The sequence below is a fragment of the Lonchura striata genome, chromosome 13 (genome assembly GCF_046129695.1).
Source record: "Lonchura striata isolate bLonStr1 chromosome 13, bLonStr1.mat, whole genome shotgun sequence".
NCBI classification, from domain to species: domain Eukaryota; kingdom Metazoa; phylum Chordata; class Aves; order Passeriformes; family Estrildidae; genus Lonchura; species Lonchura striata.
In genome coordinates this window covers 9840642-9853736 of record NC_134615.1, presented here as the reverse complement: position 1 = coordinate 9853736, position 13095 = coordinate 9840642, and the positions used below count along the sequence as shown (strand labels likewise).

Sequence of the window (13095 nt, the reverse complement as noted above, 5' to 3'; positions counted from 1 at the left end):
ATGTGTATGGTTAAACACCCATGCCCGGTATAATGGTTAAATTCTGGCAACATTCAACAGAATCCTCTTGGGGACTAAACCATTCTCTGCTTGGGGTTTCGATGGCAGGGCTGGTTTCAGCGGCCCACGGGAGCTCCTGCCGCGGTCATGTCGGGTGGCTCGGGCCGGCGCTGCGGGACGCGCGGCGCTCGGCGGCGGGCGGAGCCGCCCCGCCGGCGGTCCAAGGCAGCCCTCTGCCGGCCGCTGCTCTTCCGGAGCAGCTGCTTCGGCTCCCCCGCATCAGTCACCGCTCCCAACACGCGGAGTGGCCTCGGGAGAGGCGCCGGGGCGTGAAACAGACTGGGGTTGTGCATTCTGATCAGGGGCTTTCTGTGTACGAACCGGCCAGGGCTGGAGTTCGTTCATTTGTTGCTGATTTTTCTTTTTTCTTTTTTTTTTTTTCTTTTTTGAGGGTGCTGATTGTTGGGTGCTTTCACATTTTTTGCGGCTTAGCCGCTCCTTCTCTCCTGGCGCTGTGCATCCGCTCCCGGCAGGGCTGACAGCGGGGAGGTCCCGCCCGGCCCCGGAGCGGCCCGGCTCCGCGCGCCAACGGCCGCCGCTGCGACAGCCAATCAGAGCGGGGCGCTGCCTGCCGACGGCCAATCAGAGCGGGGCGCTGCCTGCCGACGGCCAATCAGAGCGGGGCGCTGCCGCCGAGAGCCAATGAGGGCGCGGCGCTGGCGGCCGGCAGATGCGCGGGCGGTTTGAAGCCGAGCGGGAGGAATGGCGGAGCTGCGGCCGCCGGGACCGCGGGGGGACGGCCGGGACTCGCCGGCGGCAGGCACCGGCCCTGGGGACCGCCCCGAGCAGACCGAGGGTACGGACGGCGTGTGCCTGCGGGCAGGGAGGGCGCGGGCAGCGGGCAGGGCCGGGCAGCGGGCAGGGCCGGGCAGCCCTCGCCCCGCGCTCGGGCGGTGCCCGAGGTGCCCTACACGCTGCGGACACGAGGGCGGCCGGCTCGGGCTGTGCTGTCCGCGCTGCTCCGCCGGGGCCCGGATCCCCCATGCAGGGTAAGCCCGCTTGGCCGCACGTCCCTGGCACCGGGCTGGAAACGAGGGGAGGGATGTCTCTGGAAATCAGCACTAAAATGTGGCGTAGTTTTCTTTTTGTTAATCGTGAAGTTCTAGTGTGTTTCTCAGTGCCTACCACGGCGCTGAAATGGGCGCCCAGGAACGTATGTGGGTTTGAAACGCTTCAGCAGGGCTAAGTTAAGGCGTGCTGTAGGAGCAGACTCGTGATAGACCTGGAGCTGAACAGGAGCAGGAGTGAGTGAGTGAGTGCTCGAAGTGACAGGGGTTTGCTTTACCCCTCCTCTTCGCAGGTCTGCAGCGGGAAGATGCCGAGAGTGATTGGAGTGCTGACTCCTGGAGTGACTATGGCAGTCGTGACAAACCAGGGACTGCTTTGGGAAGGACGGTGCCAGACGGGAACGTGCTTTTCCCAGATATTTTCCACACCAATCATCTTTTGTTTTATGACCGATTCAGCGCTTACCAGGATTATATCTTGTGTAAGTAATTTTTTCATAGGAAAGTAAGGCAGACTTGGGTTTCTTGTAGTAACTTTAAACAATTCAGTTTAAGTGGAGTTAATTGTATGTCTTAAGCCGTGAGATGACTTTAATAAAGGAGGAAAAGATAGAGTGTCCTGCCATCACTTATGCTGTAACCTCAGCTGCTCTAGCTGGTGAACCAGGAGGCAGTAATTTTGATATAAGTAAATAAACTATGAATGATGGAAAGGCAGAACTGTCAGTAAGCTGTGGATCGTGTACCTTGTTTTAGCTATCTTCCTAATTTTTTTTGTGTATTGTAAATCTCTTTAAGATAAGGCACAGGTTATGTGTTTAATACTGTTGTATTTAATATTCTGTTATCGTGAGCATAGTATAATGCAGTCCAACTTAGAGGCGGTAGAGGAACATTTCAATTGTGTTGACTTTCATTTTCCAGTGATCTGGAGTTTTCTTCCACTCCTTGCATAAACAGTGTCTTCAATTTCTTTTAGCTGACTGCAAAGCTTCTGAGGTGAAGCAGTTCATAGCTGAGTACCTGGAGAAGGTCCTTGAGCCCTCTGGCTGGCAGGCGATCTGGCGCACTAACGTGTTTGAGGTCCTCCTTAGGGTGAGTGGGTTGCTGCTGCTGCTCAGGCATTTGTCTCCACTTAACATCATTTACCTCTCTAACAGACTTCTAAGTCTCTCAATGTCCAGGTCGTATGTCTGTCTTGCAAACCTTGGATATTTAAACTTGCGGTACCATCACATGGTTGAGGAGGGAAAAAGTTTGTGACCCCCTCAGCTCTTTTCTGCCCAGTTAGTGACAGAATGGCTTTCACTGGCCCAGACTGTCTCTGGATTGTTTGTGTCCTGTGGGCACTTTGAAAAATGAACCTCAAAGGAGTCCCAAAGGGCTGTGAAATACTGATTTGAGTCTGAGGATATCACTTCTGCCATTTTTTAAAAACACCAACACAAAAAGAAAGGGAGGGGTGGAAGCAACTTAATGGCCTTCTTATGAGTATTATGAGGGATTTGAATGAAGTTTTGGATGTGGAAAAGGCACTTTAGCTGTGGGGCTGTGAGAAGCTTAACTCTGGGTTATCACTTCAGCTGATGAGATGGCCTTGGCTGTATGGTACCGTTTCTGTTGGTTTGTGTGGGGTCAGTGGGGACCCGGCATGGCCCTGGCTGAGGCACATCACGTTCCCCTCCCTCAGCTGATCCGGGCTTCTGAGGGATTCAGAGCTGTTTGTTCCCACAGGTGGTTGATGTGAATTTCCCAGCCCTGAAGGCAGTTGTGCAGCTCAGTGAGCCCTTCCTGTGCGAGTCCCAGGACAGCAGCTTTACCCTGGAGTGCATGCAGGAGCTCCTGGAGCTGAAGGAACATCAGATCCTGCTGCAGGAGCTGTGGGTTGTATATGATGAGTCAGGAGAGTTTGACCAGACAGCACTAGCCATAGAGCATGTCAGGTAGGACAACTGCACCCTGCTGGTACCCAGTGGGTTCTGTCCTGAATTCTTGGGCCATACTGGCAGCTCCACAAGCCAAGCTTTCCAAAGTAAATCTGATGACTGGTGCTCTGAGGAGACTGCTTTCCCTCTCTCTTTTTCACCACAGAGTTCCTTGGACTGTATCACCTGTTGACTAGTATACTGTTCTTTCTCCTCAATAACATTTTGGTGGATTTTTCTCTTTTTTTTTTTTTTTTTTTTTTTTTGTCCCATTCATTTTTCTGCATTTTGCCTCTTCCCTTAAATTTGCTCTTTATTCTTTAGGTGTCTCTTCACATATTATTTTTTTTCTTCTTTATTATCTGTCTCTTTTCCACCTCCTTTTCTTTCAGGCACTACATGCTGTTTGAAATCTCTACAAATAAGCTGTAGGACTGGACAAAAAAACTGATATAGGAGGAATGACCTACATTGTAAGAAAGAAAGATTAGCTGAGGGGTGATTGGCCAAAACCAAGTAACCAGAAAGCCTCAGAATCTGAAGAGTGTCAGTCTTGCTTTTCAAAACCAGGTTTTGGCTGGTTTCACTCCTTTTTGAGAAAGTAGAACACAGGTTATTATGAATTCTGAGCTTAGACACACAGAATAGAACTCTATGATGACTTTGTATGTACTGAGCAGTGTATGGGACAGTAATATGAATTTCTAGTGAGAGGTGATGCTTTGAGGTGAATTTTCAAATTGGTTACATTGTGTTTCCAGTGCTTTGACTCTTCTCTCCTGTGTGGTTTGACACTTTCCTTCCAAAGGTTTTTCTACCAGTACATCTGGAGGACCTGGGACGAGGAAGAGGAGGATGAGTTTGATTACTTTGTGCGATGTGTTGAGCCCCGACTGAGACTGTGAGTGCAGCACCTTTGCTGTTCTTAGGGCAGAACCACTGCAATGTGTCAAGTGGGAGGAGTGACTCTATTAGGTGTAAAAAACCCCTGTTGACTTGTAAGCCAAAGCAAGTTTGTTTTAACAGCATTCACTCTCTGCTGGTCAAAATCTTGTATGGAAAGAGAACACAGCTGAGGCTGCCACTTGATTTCTGAGCCTTGGAGTCCCATCAGATGGTTCCCCAGACCCAACAATAGTCACACTCATACAAGTTGTAAACCTAATAAAAGCTGGTATGAGATGCTCCATTTTTTACCTCTGGACATAAAATGAAAACCATAACTGAGCTGAATGTAAAAGAAAACTTGTAAATTGATCATTCTCCAGGAGGCATGTGTGTGAATATTTCTCAGTTATTCTAATAAGGGCTTAGATACTGCCTTCTAAATTGTTACTCTTTTTTATGGTTGTGCTTATGACCTTTTTTTTTTAAGGGTGAGTTTTTAATAGTAGACAGTCTTTCAAGCTGTGCGGGCAGCTGTTTAGAAAGTAAAATATTTGTGTTTGTTCTGATTTTTCTGGTTTTGCTGCTTCAAATAAAATGGAGCAGTGTTGATGTAGACTGCAGAGAACCTTGACTCAAGTATCTGAGGCAGAATTTTCTCCAGTCTTATGTTTGGTCTTTGAGGATTGTGAATGTGCCATGCTGACCTCTTGCTCTGAATTAATTGCAGGCACTATGACATCCTGGAACAGCGGGTGCCTTCTGGGCTGGTAGTTGATTACCAGAACTTGTTATCTCAGTGTGAAGAGCTTTATGACAAGTTTTTAAATGTGAGGAACAGCATCTCAGGCAATGATTCGGACTCAGAAGCAGGAAACGTTTCCATGGTGGAAGGACTAAAATTGTATGACAAAGTGGAGCACATAAAACAAAGGCTAAAACTAATTGAGACTCCTCTGCTGAGGTAACTGGTGGGTTTGTGCAGGGAGGAGCCTCCCAAAGGGAATCACATAGCTGAGAGGAGGTGGGTACTGAAGGAAGAGCTGTTGGCTCTCTTGCTTTTGTTGCAGGTACGTGTTTGGTTACCAAAAATACGGCAGCCTCCAGGCTAAAGGACCAAGATCAGCGGGTGCCAAGGTCATTCATGTTGTGCCCTGGACCATGACAGCAAATCTGCTCCAGCTGTTGACAAGAGACAAACTTTGCCCAGAATCTTCTGAAGCCTTAGAAGTACAGGTGCAGTAGCAGGAATTATCCATCTGCTAATAGTTTTTCCTCTCAAGAAACAATGTGGAAGGATAAGTTAATTTACCCTGTGCAAGATACTACATTTGCAAGATATTCCAGTGGTGGGATTGTTTTGTCAGTTCAAAAAAAAACCAAACCACTGTAATTTAAATAGAGTGGTCAAATTGTGTTAAAATTTCTTTTAATTCATTTGTGCCTGTTGAATACTCTATACAACGGCTTCCTGTGTGTAGGAAATGAGATGAACCTGTAATAACTGTATAATGGGACACTGTAAGGCATGACATTTTTTAAATGCCCATATCTCTTGATGCTGTTGATAATGATCTAGGGTTTGAAGGAGGAAGCATTGTTTTTCTTGCTTTGGTACTGTGTAGGAAATACATTTATTTTAGGAGCAGCCATGTTTAGTTTTAACAAATTCAGACAAGACTTGTTACTTCAGCAGTTAAAAAGAGGCTGAATTCCTTGGACACAAATGAAATGGTTTGCTGTATTCTGATCATGTTCATGAATTACAGATTGCCAGAATGGAGCCCTGGGGAAAGTCCTGGAGTAACTTCTAAGCTATAAATCTGACTTTCTGACTTAGCAACTGAAAAAGTGCTCTTATTAGGCTTACCCTGGAATTTGCTAGGAAGCAATAAATGTGTAGCTTTTATTTACTATTTGTCATCCTTCAGTATGGAATCCCTCAGTAATGTTTGTGAAGGATATCGGCCTGCTCTCTTTATCAAGGGAAAGGATCATATGGACACTATTTACCACTGTGGCATTTGAACTCTGGGGGTGACTCGTACCAGGGGCAAACACAGGAGTAATCAGACTAGCTCTAATATACTTGCCGAATTGTTTGCTTTTTACTTTCTTTACCTTCTGTCATTTATTTCTTCATGGCAAATCATTCAGGCACAATTGAAGTGTTGGCCTGGAACCAAGGCCAGAGTGAAGTTTGCTATGGGGTACATGTGCCCTTTCATCTGTGTGTGCCCCAGTTTTCTTCTGGGGTGAATGGGTGTGACACAAACATCAAAATCATGTGTTAAGGCTGGTTTTGTCTGCAGAGTGCTACAATTCTTGAATTCAGAGTAGAAATTTTGTATTAGTGCCATTGAAAAGGTTTCTTTAAAGCAAAAGCAGCAACATTTAATTGAAAGCAAACTCTACAGGCATAAATGCATCCATTTTATAGCAGTCTTTGGGAGCTGATTGTGGTTTTTTTTGTCTTTTGCAGTTTCACCGTGATCCACTAGCAGCTGTAAATGCCTGTTATGAAGGAGAGAGAGTCATCATCTGTCCTGGCCATTATTTTGTTGATGGCATGTTCTCCATTGCTGATTCAGTAGAGCTCGAAGGTAGAAGGTTTGCTAGCCTAAAGGTCCTTAAACAAATAAATGGAATGCCTTAAACTAGCTCTGTGTAAGGATTTACTCTTTGCAGAGTTTACCCAGGAGCATTTGCTTTTTACTTCAAAGTATTCCTGTTTCTGCTGTAGAGCTGCGCCTAATGCAGGGTGGGGTGAGCTGTTTAATTAGCTGTAGTGCAGATAAACTGCAGATTTTGCTGATTAATAGCAAATTAATAATTTCCTCCTATTTGTCTGCATAAATGGTGATTATATAGGTAATAGAGAGGATTCAGCAGAAGCCTAAGGGTCTTGATGGCTGTAATAGTGGAAACAGAAGTAATTCTGAGAGGCTTCTACTAACTTAGGAGCACTTGAGAAATGTTCTTGTTCTTCTCTGAGTGTCTGAAAGTGCCTCAGGGGCAGCCTCTGAGCCCCAGTGCTGGTGCAGCCCCAGGGAGTGCAGGGGGAAGGAGCCAGGAGTGCTGTTAGGATTTACTGATGGCACTTGGAGCATGTGGGTGATGGGGGAGCAGGGGCTGCCAGCCTGGCTATGCAGTTTGTGAAACACGTGGGTGGAGGAGGGAACTTTTGATTAACACATCTTTTTTTCTGCAGAAAAAGACACAACAGATGTGATTTTGGGGGTTTTCTTGCAAAATATTTGTGTTTTGAATACTTCTGCTTTGCCTAGGATATGTTGCTGTCTCTCCCTCGCCATTCTTGATTTCTCAGTGTATCCCTTTGCTTTAGGCAGGCACACACTGTTGCAGTGCTACAGTCTGTTTGTCACTGGGCCTTTTGCAGCTTTCAGATGTTTAGTTGCATTTTTATCTTGTCAAAGCTTAATGAGAAGAAGGCTGAGAGTTTAATTTCCTGCTGTTCTGGACTTTGTTTTTCTTGCCCTTCTTGTTTTATGAGTCATTTTCTTTCTTGCCCATCTCCTGTGTGTGTTTGATTTATACAGACACACATTGTGATTACCAGTGCACCTGCAGGACAAGGGACATGGATAAAGTGCTTTATTTATCTCAAGAATGACATTGTTCTAAAATTGTGTGTGGTGCTATTTATTGCTTTTCTAGCTTTGAGGAAACTGAAATACAAATGGTACAGGTAGCACACATTAAAGGATGAGCTGCTCTATTTTAAGAAGCAAGGCATATAAATGTATTTTTGGTACAAGCCATGCTCTGAATAACAAGTACTTGTCAGGTATTTAATCTTCTTATAAGGACTCCTGTTAGATAAGGTATTATACCAGTAGGAGCAGCCAAGAGCATTTGAAGTAGGAGCATCAAGACAAACTCTGTTGGCACTAATCTGAGTAGCTGGCTGGTTTGGTGGCTTTTTTGGGATGGAGGGGTGACTCATGAAAGATATGTCACTTTGCTCAGTAGAGCTTCTATTTTTTCCCAGCTACTGTGCAGTCAGTACTGAGTTTGAAAGTATGAAGATCAGTAAATCGGGAATAAATAAAAACTTGCAGGAACTAAATAAGGTTAAAGCAGTAACAGCTGCACGAAGTCATGATAAAGATAACTTCCATGCCTGACAAGAAGGTGTTGCAGAGGCACCTAAGAACTTCCCTTCTGCTTGTGCCATAGTTGTTGCAGCTGGCTGGGAACATGTGTGTGCTCAGTGGCAGAGGATGACAGTGGCCTTTGGCTGCTGTGGAGTCCCTTGGCTCAGGCAGGGCCACATTCCTGCTGGGGAGTGAGCACCACTGGGCAGCAGCAGGTGAATCTTTATTCTAGAGCTGCTGCTTCAGAGGTGAAGTGTAAAGCAGGCTAAAGGCACTGTTAGAAAACTGCAGGCACTCTGCAGGACAATCACTCCTAAAACTCCTGCTTTGGATAATAACATCTTTCTGTAGTGGTGAGAAGTTAAATTTTTGCTGTCCTGTGTTGCTCTCTTCTTACCTGCTGGCACTGCCCCATGCCACTTCCTCTTCCGGGGTGACCATAAATCAGTAGCAGTGGGAACAGATTTCTAGGTAGTATCATGTGTTGAAGCATCAATCACTTAACTTTGGGTTAAATGGCCTGTCTTTAAAACTTTCTGCCAACTCTTGTTCAAAGCTTTTTATTTTCATTTTGGTTTTAACCTTTCTACTTGCATGTGGCACTGTTTATTTATTTATGTACTTAGTTAAAAGCTGGCATCCTGCTTGGGCACTTCTTATCCGTTTGTGCTTTCAGAAAATGATGGAACGTGTGCTGCTGTAATGGATGTGGCATTATTGCTTTCCTTATCATGATTCTTGTCAGTGACAAGCAATAAAAGCTTTACATGCTCATAAATTTTCCTGTAAGTGCTTAAATGCTGACAACTGTGGATGGTTTAGTAAATCAATGTTGGCATGTGCTTGTGAAAGCTGCTTTTTAAACTGAATTAATCTGGAAGCCTGTGCAACACAGGAGCACTGTGAATTTTCCCCCAAATTCCATGTAAATAGGGAAGCTGAATGAAGCATGCTAACAATATTAAGCCCTTCGCATTTTTTTTCCTCTTGTTGTGGTGTGACTGCTTTTTCCCTCTGTGTTATTGGAAACCTCTGCCTGCTGTAGTGAACTTCTCTCCTTTGAGAGCAGACTGAGGATGCCTGTGTGTCCTCAATTTCTGCATCCCCTCTGCTCTGTTGGCAACTTTTGGGAGTGAGAACTTTGGCCTTGGCAAATGTGAACTCAACTACCCATTTGTTCAACTTTCTCAGATAACTTTGCATTTTGTTGTGTGCCATTCAAGTAAGATAACTTTTGAGTTTAGTTTGGAGTCCATGTACCTTGGCACAGAGGGGATGTAAGGTGTAGCCTGGCCACTTGTTGAAAATCCTATTCAAGGTATTAAAGCATCAAACTTTAAACTTCTGTCATTGATTTAAATGTCTGTTATGTACTGAGCACCTCATTGTAACCAGATATTCTCTGAGCTTGTATCTCTCACCTCTGCTCTTAGGCTATGGCCTGCCAGATGATGTTGTGATAGAAAAACAAGGGAAAGGAGACAACTTCTTTAACTGTACAGGAGCCAATATAAAGATCTCCAATTTGAAGTTAGTGCAGCATGATGCTGTGGAGGGGATTTTAAGTAAGTGTAAAAGCATCTTGACATTTTTGTGAGTCTTTCATAATTAGTGTTAAAATTAAATCTGGGACCTGGTGTTGCAGTTTAACAAAATATCCTAGAGAGGAGCCCTATGAGTATACTTATTGATTCTTTTCCCTCTTTTTTTTAACTTACTTATAATATGGAAATCACAGTAACTTCCATTTGTTCTTTCAAGCTATTGTGGCTCTTATGCTTTATTCTTCTACTGGGATAAGATCAGTAATTTGATCTTGTTCTGCTGTTAAGGCAGCCTGACTCTGAGTGCAGCACAGCCTGTGTCAGGCTGCCTGGAAATGGAAACAATTCTTTGCACATAAGAGCCCCCACGGCAATATTCAGCTGTAGCTGACCCCAGCCAGTGCTCCACTGAGGAGCAGCCCATGCTGTAGGAGTGCTGTAGAACTTTGTTTCCTCACCTTCAAACTGACACTCAACTGAGTCCAAGTTGTATCCAAGGAGGTTATTGGCTGTGGCCTTGTCTTTGCAGAAGATGCTGACTAATATTTCTACTTGACTGACATTTTGGTTTTAAACATGTTAAAATGTTTATTAACACTTGTGTGGATGTATTTAATAAAAAAAGAAAAAAAAAGAAGTCAACCTGTAAGACATCTCTGACCAGTGCTCCCTTGTAGCAGTGTCCCTGCTTAGACCAGAAAACCAGTATGAGTTCAAAGCACACATGAGCAAATTGGTGAATTGAACTTGAAGTGGATAAACTGAAAATATCACACTGCAAAGCTGCTGCAAGGCTGTCTGTCTGTAGGAGGGGTTTGTTTTGCAGAACTGGTTCATCCAGCAGTAATTGTTTCTGTGTATGTAGATGTTCATCATGGAAAAACCACACTGGAGAATTGTGTGTTACAGTGTGAGACCACTGGAATAACAGTAAGGACATCAGCTGAGCTACTGATGAAAAACTCAGATCTCTATGGGGCAAAGGTACACACTCATTTTTTACTTTGGCTTATTTCCTAATTTAAAATAAAGCTTTTTCTTTGGAAATAATGCAGTCAATCACAGGGTGGCTTCTCTTACTCTGGACAGAAGCTTTACAAATTTGTTTTGGACAGCTACATGTTACTGAATCAAGATTGGTCCCAGGGGTCTTGTAGCCCCTTATCAAATCTAGTGAAATGTCTCAGGTTGATTTGTGTGTAATGATAGCAAAGTGCTGCAGTAACAGGGGACATCTGTGAAATAATCATTGCTGCATGGCTGATTCATATCCAGTACTTTTATAGTGATTTTCTGGTTTCTCTGCCCATAGCTAGTTTTCTCATTTCCATTTGGACACCTTTGATTCTTACAGAGGGATAATAAACACAAAAATGGACTCTGGTACTCTTTGGATATTTTGAAGAATGATGGAGCTTGAGGTATTGAGAGGGATGACTAAAGCACAAGCAAGTAAGGCAAGGCTGTTCAGCTACTCTTCAGCAGGCCTTCATGGACTGGTGCCCCATGCTGTGGGGTCTCAGCCTTCAGTAATGCTGCTCGAGATGGGTAACAAAGCTATGCAGCTGGAGGGGTAACAGTTTTGCATTGTGCAGACTGGTAGATGAGCACAAAGTTGTGCCATGGAGTGGTCAAGTTCGATGGTAAATGTGCCCAGACTACTTGTGAACTGCTACCAACTGTATCTTGCAGGGTGCTGGTGTGGAGATCTATCCAGGGAGTGCGTGTACCCTGCTGCACAACGGGATCCACCACTGCAAGGAGGGAATACTGGTCAAGGTCAGTCCCAGTCACAAGGTGCTGGTTTGCCAAAAGCTAATCACTGCTACAATTAGTGCCAGTAGCTTTGGGTTGGCTCAGAGCCCTGCTGTGCTGTGCTGAACTCTTACCTGTTGCACATGATGCTTGCCTTGCACTTGCTTGATCCTTGCTGGATGAACCAGTTCTGCAAAGACAAACCCCTCCTACAGACAGACAGCCTTCCAGCAGCTTTGCAGTACGATATTTTCGTTTTTATTCACTCCAGTAATTACCTGGTTTTATTTCTTACCTGCTGGAAGGAGAAAATGCCTTTTGCACTGTCTCCTCTGTAGGCAGATAATCCTGCTCTATCTAATACAGAGGACTGGTTCTACCTAAAACTAGAATATTTTTGTGTCCCTGTAGCTGGACATGACATGTTAGATTTCTTTTGTTTTGTAGAATTTCTTAGATGAAGATTATGAGGCTCCCAGGATAACCATGGTTAATAATATGATCCACAATAATGAAGGATATGGTGTGGTCCTGGTGAGACCAGTGATGCCCTCTGAAATGAAGGATGCTCCAGCACAGGGAATGAAAGGTACTTTGCTTTTCTTAGAAGAAACTCCTGAAACTACTAAGTCTAGTATACCCCGGTTTTTTGATTACCTACTTCATAACATTAAACTTTGTGGCTGTCATGAAGTACCAAAGAGTGGGATGAGTTGACAATGTTATGATTGAAGAAAATTAATTCTAGGATTTTTTAATGATGTGTCTGCTTTGCATGACTGTTGATCACATTCTGTTTCCTGCCTTAGGGTGTACACAACTTGCCCAGGTAGGTGATGAGACAGCCTGTGGAGAGAGCTCCAGGCAAGAACAACCTGGATGTGTAACTGATGAGTTGGAGCTTTATAAGCAAGCTGAGGCTTCTGAACAAACTGAAAACAACTCTGAAATTGCAAATGTACTTGGGGCTACTTCTGCAAAGAAGAGACGGATACACAAGAAAAGACTGAGTCAACTGCAATTTACAGAAGCTGATGACAACTTAATGTCACAGGAAATGTTTGTTTCTGTTGAGGGCAATCAATTCAAATGGAATGGCAAAGGAAGTTTTGGTATCTTCTTTTTCTGACTGTCTTGACTCCTGCTGCCATTGCAGTAGCATTTGTACAGTTATTGGTAAGGTCACATGCCAAGAGTTGTGCTATGGTGCTATGCTTTTATTACCCAAGTGTAATCCCTATTAAAGACTATGCCTGAAAACTCACTTGGTTCTTCTGTCCATCTTCTCCACACCTTAAATCTCCTGAGTTAGCTACCTTTGTGATGGACATGTAGTACTTCTTTCCCTTGCACTTCATTTTAAGCCTGGCTGAACTCTAGACAATGTCTTACCTCTGTTTTTAAAATCAGCTTTTATCACCAACGGGCTGAATGGTTCAGGTTGGAGGGCCCAAAGTGGGTCATCTGGTCCTACCTCCCTGCTCCAGCAGGGCTTGGCACAGAGTTATGTCCAGGATTGTTTTGGAATGTCCCCAGTGAGGAAGACTCCATACTGTCCATGGGAAATCTGTGCTCAGTCACTGCACAGGAAAGTTCTTCCCCATGTTCAGGTGGAACATCCTGGGCATCAGTTCCTGCCTGTTCCTCTCGTTCCATTGCTGTGCCCCATGGAGCAGAGCCTGGTCCGTGCTCTGACACCTCCCTTTGGACACTGACAGACAGGGATGAGGTCTCTTCTCTAGGATGAGCTGGCCCCATTCCCTCAGCCTTTCCTCACCAGCACCGGAGTCACCCTCAGCCG

General features: G+C 44.8%; 1 protein-coding gene across 1 annotated transcript; it reads left to right on the top strand.

Moving 5' to 3' along the window:
- The first annotated feature begins 762 nt into the window (after positions 1 to 762).
- On the top strand, positions 763 to 12423 carry SHCBP1 (SHC binding and spindle associated 1). The gene is made up of 13 exons (XM_031505852.2): positions 763 to 856; positions 1361 to 1549; positions 2047 to 2162; positions 2802 to 3010; positions 3801 to 3893; positions 4608 to 4841; positions 4948 to 5113; positions 6360 to 6480; positions 9429 to 9560; positions 10405 to 10523; positions 11232 to 11318; positions 11742 to 11883; positions 12104 to 12423. The coding sequence occupies exons 1-13, from the start codon at positions 763 to 765 to the stop codon at positions 12421 to 12423; spliced, it is 2022 nt and encodes a 673-aa protein (XP_031361712.2).
- Positions 12424 to 13095: the final 672 nt, after the last annotated feature.

Bases quoted from the DNA above. Each gene is read 5' to 3' on its own strand.
- SHCBP1 (XM_031505852.2), top strand. From the start codon at position 763: ATGGCGGAGCTGCGGCCGCCGGGACCGCGGGGGGACGGCCGGGACTCG. The intron at 1,550-2,046 runs GTAAGTAATTTT...AATTTCTTTTAG, and splicing joins TTACCAGGATTATATCTTGT to CTGACTGCAAAGCTTCTGAG. The intron at 3,894-4,607 runs GTGAGTGCAGCA...AATTAATTGCAG, and splicing joins GTTGAGCCCCGACTGAGACT to GCACTATGACATCCTGGAAC.